The 6,000-nt window shown below is 41.1% G+C and overlaps 1 protein-coding gene across 3 annotated transcripts in view; it reads left to right on the top strand.

The window, feature by feature from the left end:
• The first annotated feature begins 844 nt into the window (after nt 1-844).
• The window catches only part of LOC126177087 (trypsin alpha-3-like), a 346,712-nt gene continuing 341,556 nt past the window's right edge, over nt 845-6,000 (top strand). For all 3 annotated transcript variants that reach the window (XM_049924339.1, XM_049924338.1, XM_049924337.1), the window contains exon 1: nt 845-934. In XM_049924339.1, coding sequence (XP_049780296.1) covers nt 877-934 — 58 coding nt within the window. In that variant the 5' untranslated portion in view covers nt 845-876. The remainder of the gene's footprint in view (nt 935-6,000) is intronic.

Below are 6,000 nucleotides of genomic sequence, written 5' to 3'. Positions count from 1 at the left end.
GCATTTTCAAAGTTAAATTATGAAAATTTGTATTTGGCTTCTCCGTTAGAAATAAAAAAAAAACGCGTTTCACTGTTTTTGGTAATACAGCCCCTAAGTAGGTGAAACAGGGAATGAAAATTTATAAGAAAATTTCGTTATATTGATAAATGTTTAAAGCTAAAATTATGAAAAAAGGTATATCACTTCTCGTTTACCTATTAAAAAATATGTGTTATGGAATGAAATTTTCTATGCAAATATCACACACGAACGCTACCAGAATCGCTTTTTAACGAGAAGTACAGTCGGAAAACACTGTGCTTTTATGGCCTTAACTAGCGTGAAAAGTTCAAAGGGTGTAGCAGTCTGTGAAAAACAAAAAAGTTCGATTAAAGTAAAATAAAAAATCTTTGCAGACAACGCAGTGTATGAGAGTGAAGTAGTGGGCTCTAAGTTAGTTAAATATAATTCTCATCACTTCAGAAATTTCTGTTGTCTAATCTCGCGTAGTCTGTTAGTTCTTCTGCATGCATGGAAATGTAATTAGATCGATGTACTTTCATCGTGATGATATCAGAGTTAATAAAAATAGCATGTGTTGTTGTGAAGCTTGTTTCGAGCACCCATCGCATAATCTTGGATTGAATAAGTCACTTCGATGTTATCGTCAACGACCTCGCCTCCACCCAACAGCCGATGCTCTCTCCCCCCCCCCCCCCCCCCTCCCGACGTGCTGTGCAATAGACTATACGCTGACAAGCGTACACACTTGGAATCTGATCCCCGTACGTATCTTATCTGTAATACAGGAAGTCGCTAAATATCGATGTTGGACAGGCCGCACCATTCAGTAACCAGATCGCACTGAAAGCGGTAATCAAGCTGGCTGTCAGTATGTGGGGGACACTAGCCTCACTCTTTGTCATCTCGGTGGCCACGTTGAGCGCAACCAGTGAGTAGCAAACAAAATCCACACCTACTCTTGCACATATAGATGTTTAGCAAATAATAGACCCACCTGTATTTCAGAAAGTAGAACATTTGTGAGATGATGTACCGATCACTTATTATTCGTCCGCACAATAACAGTTGGATGGAAGATTCGCTTTTAGCACCGCGCACTTAACGAGATAATTAGAGAATGGGGACATAGTTGGAACGAACAAGTCAGAGACAGGGAACCGGTCGAGACCTGTGAAAATCAGCCACTTCACCATTCGTTTGTAACAACTATGTTTACGTCTACATCTATATTCCGCGTTCCACCTTATGGTGTGCTGTAGAGATTAGTTTGTGTATCATTGTCTCACTCTTCTTTTCCTGATCCAGTTGCGAAATGCGTGCTGGAGGAACAATTGTTGCTAAGCCTACATGCGACCTCGAATATCTCCAATTTTCCGTTGGTGGTGTTCCTATGAGATGTACATCTACTTCTACGTCTTCATGGATACTCTTCAAATAACACTTAAGTGCCTGGCAGAGGGTTCATTGAACCAACTTCACAATAATTCTCTATTATTCCACTCTCGAACAGCGCGCGAAAAAAAAAGAACATCTGTGTCTTTCCGTGCGAGCTCTGATTCCCCTTATTTTATTATGATGATCGTTTCTCCCTATGTCTGTCGGCGTCAACAAACCATTTTCGCATTTGGAGGAGAAAGTTGGTGATTGAAATTTCGGAGAAAGGTTCCGCAGCAACGAAAATCGCCTTTGTTTTAAAGGTGTTCATCCCAAATCCTGTACCATGTCCGTGACACTCTCTCCCCTATTTCGCGGTAATACAAAACGTGTTGCTCTTCTTTGAACTTTCTCGATGTACTCCATTATTCCTATCTGGTAAGGACTCCAGACCACGCAGCAGTACTTCAAAAGAGGAGGGACAAGCGTAGTGTAGGCAGTCTCTGTAGTAGATCTGTTACATTTTTAAATACTTTGCCAATAAAATGCAGTCTTTGATTTGCGTTTCCCACGACATGTTCTATGTGTTCCTTTCAATGTAAGTTTTTCGTAACGGTAATTCGTAGGTATTTAGTTGAATTTACGGCCTTTAGATTAGACTAATTTTCCGTGTAACTGAAGTTTAGCGGATTCCTTTCCACACTCGTATGGATGACCTCACATTTTTCGTTCTTTAGGGTCAACTGCCAATTTTCTTAACATACAGATATCTTTCCTAAATCGTTTTGCAAATTGTTTTGATCTTCTGACGAGTTACTAGACAATAAACGACAGAATCATCTCCAAACAACATAAGACGGCTGCTCAGATTGTCTCCTAAATCGTTTATATAGATAAGGAACAGCAGAGGGCCTATAACGCTACCTTAGGGAACGACAGAAATCACTTCTGTTTTATTCGATGACTATTCGTCAGTTACTACGAGCTTTCACCTCTCCGACAGGAAATAACGTATCCTGTCACATAACTGAGACGATATTTCATAAGCACGCAATTTCACAACAAGCTGCTTGTGTGGTACAGTGTCAAAAGCCTTTTGGAAATCTAGAAATAAGGAATCAATTTGAAATCCCTTGTCAATAGCACTCAAAACTTCGTGTATGTCGTGCGGTTCTAAGCGCGTCAGTTTGGAACCGCGTGACCGATAGGGTCGCAGGTTCGAATCCTGCCTCGGGCATGGATGTGTGTGATGTCCTTAGGTTAGTTAGGTTTAAGTAGTTCTAAGTTCTAGGGGACTGATGACCTCAGTAGTTAAGTCCCATAGTGCTCAGAGCCATTTTTGAACTTCGTGTGTGTAAACAGATAGTTGTGTTTCACCAAAACGATGTTTTCTAAATCCATGTTCACTGTGTGTCAATAGACTGTTCTCTTCGAGGTAATTTATGATGTTAGAGCATAAGATATGCTCCAAAATCGTGCTGCAAATCGACGTTAATGATATGAGTCCGTAATTTAGTGGATTACTGCTACTACTTTTCCTGAATATTGGTGTCATCTGTGCAACTTTCCAGTCCTTGGATGCGGATCTTTCGTCGAGCGAGCGGTTGTATATGATTGTTAATATGGAGCTATTTCACCAGCATACTCTGAAGGGAATCTAACTGGTATTCAGTCTGGACCAGGAGACTTGCTTTTATTAAGTGATTTAGGTTACTTCACTACTCCGTAGATATCTGCTTCAAAGTTACTCATATTGGCAGCTATTCTTGATTCGAATTCTGGAATATTTAGTTCGTTTTCATTGGTGAAGGAATTACGAAAGGCTGTGTTTAGTAATTCTGCTTTCGCAGCGCGGTCGTCCATAATGCAGGGTTATAGGGTTATTCTAAATGACGGACTCATTTTTAAAAAATCGTATGTATTGAAGTGTAAGTCCGTAATCAAGAAGCTTTATACCAATGAAAAGAGGAAGTTTCAAAGTTTTTGGCGGGCGGCGGCGGGTGAGCGGCGATGGTTTCAGAAGCGGCCGGTAGAGTTCGCGTAGTAGGCAGCAGGGTCGTCATTCCGTTTCACTGTCAGTTGTGAGCGAGATGGCGACTCTGGAGCATAAGGTTTTCTGCGTTTTTGAGTTCGCTTTTCGCACCAAATTCGGTATTCAACCACAAACGCGCAAAAGCATTAGCCGTTGGTTTCAGCAATTTAGACAGACTGGAAGTGTCTGCAAAGGTAAAAGCACAGGCCGACCGCGTGTGTCAGAGGATGATGTCCGACGGATTCAAGAAAGTTTTGTGCGCAGTTCCAGTAAGTCTACCAGTAGAGCCAGTACACAATTTGTAATATCCCAAACAACTGTATGGAAAGTTTTAGACTGCGTTTGCTGCATAAGCCCTACCGATTACAGCATGTGCTGGCTCTAACACCAATGACAAAGAGAATCGTCTCGCATTTTGCGTTTATGTACTAGCAAAGATGGAGGATGACGCATTGCTACAGCATGTAATTTTCAGTGATGAAGCGACATTCCACCTTAGTGGAAAAGTCAACAGACGCAATGTTTGCATATGTGGTTTGGAAAATCCACATTCACCATTGCAATACGAAAGAGACTCACCAAAGATCAACGTTTTCTGTGCCTTATCCCATACAAAGGTTTACGAATTACGAACCATTTTTCTTTGTGGAAAGAACTGTAATGGGAATCATGTACATGGACATGTTGGAAGAATGGCTGTTCCCTCAAGTTATGGAAGATTTCCCAGAATTCATTTTCCAACAGATTGGAGCTCCACCCCATTGGCACCGTGATGTTTCGAGGCTTTTTGAATGGTTCCCTCCCTCAGCGCTGGATCGGTCGCAGGGGACTTGAGGACCTGGCTCTGCACTTCTGCCCATCAAGATCTCCTGGTCTCACACTCTGCGACTATTTTCTTATGGGGTTATCTGAAGGAAGCTGTTTACATCCTGCCTCTACCAACCACTCTGAACAATCTGCGGAACCGGATCACTGCTGCTGTGCACTCAGTAACAGCAATGTGTCGGATGAGTTTGGTTACAGCGTCGATGTTTGCCATGCAGCCAACGGTGGCCACATTGAACATTTATAACATTTATCACATATCTAATTGTTAAAAACTAGTTAATTACTAACTATTAAATTTATTAAATTGATATCAAACATTATGTAAGAACTTTGAAACTTCGTCTTTTCATTGGTATAAAGCTTGTTTATTTTAGATTTGTACTTGAATAAACAAGAAGTTTTGGAAATGGGACCATCATTTAGAATAATCCTGTATTTCCATTGCTATCGAAAGAGAAGGCATTGACTGTCTTGCTGCTGTCATACTTTACATACGACTAGAATCTCTTTGGATTTTGTGCCAGGTTTTGAGATAAAGTTTCGTCTTCGAAACTATTAAAAGCAACTCGTTTAAATTTGGCATATGTAAGAGGAAGTAACATATTGGTTGATTCTTCTGGGAAAGCACGCTCTCGGAACTTTAACAGGAAACCATTCTGTGGTGCACCAAGCCTCTTTTGTATCGTCTGACACTGCTGCTGAACGAACATAATCCACATGACACATTCGCACTTATCTACCAATGTGATATCTGGTAAGGGTTTCAGACTGACGAAAAATATGCAGATACCGGTCGAAGGAAGGTTTATTTCTAATAAGAAAGCCCTTGATGTTTACGGCATTCGACGCCCCACGTATTGCTTACCATGCGACCACAATATTGGCTGCTAATGGCAACAGGGGGCGGTACTGGATGTATCCAATGGTGATCACAGTATGTTTCTACAGAGCATACTTGCACTGCTTAATCGACTCACAACAGTGTGACAATGCTAGTGGTGTTGATATAAAGCAGAGCAGTGATAACGATAAACAAAGCAAACATTGCATTATATCTACAACAACAGATGCCAAAGTGACATTTCGTCAGAAAGAAATCCAAGGAATTTAGCGAAATGAGAAAGAAGTGGTAGATGAAATATTAGCGTTTCTACAAGATGTGTTGGTGGCATGCATGTTATACGCTCGACTGTGCAGACAGTGTAAATGAGGAGTACAATGATGACGATACTTGCTTAACAAGTGAGAGTGACACTGAAATAGGTGCCGAGCTCTGTAGTTCGTCATCCTTGTCTGACAGGGAGCCACAAATTATGTCCCCACTGAAACTGAGGAAAAAAAAATATGGACAGAAGTCCACAGCAATATGACCACATAGTCCATTAGGAAAATTACGGACATTCAAGAGAGGACAAGGCACACTTGTTACAAAAACTGGCGTTTGCACGTTTCAAAGACACTCGATAAAATTTACAGGATGTGAATGATAGCGAGCTTCTATCTTACGCACATTAAATTGCGGGTCACACAGATTACAGCGAAGCAGTGAATGGCTGTACAGCTTCAAACGGCGTTACATAACTGCAAGACGTAAGATAGCGAAATTTCAAACAAAGCGTCAACTTGACGATGCGCAACAAATTGAGGAATCGGCCCTAAAATTTGAAAATGAGATAAACTTATCCCATCGTTCAATAAGGAACTTATTTTCACCTCCGACCCAATTGGGATTTGAAAAGGAGGTGCATATGAAAGGAACC

The sequence above is a fragment of the Schistocerca cancellata genome, chromosome 3, assembly GCF_023864275.1.
Source record: "Schistocerca cancellata isolate TAMUIC-IGC-003103 chromosome 3, iqSchCanc2.1, whole genome shotgun sequence".
Classification (NCBI taxonomy): Eukaryota; Metazoa; Arthropoda; class Insecta; order Orthoptera; family Acrididae; genus Schistocerca; species Schistocerca cancellata.
This window is presented reverse-complemented; position numbering and strand designations above follow the sequence as displayed.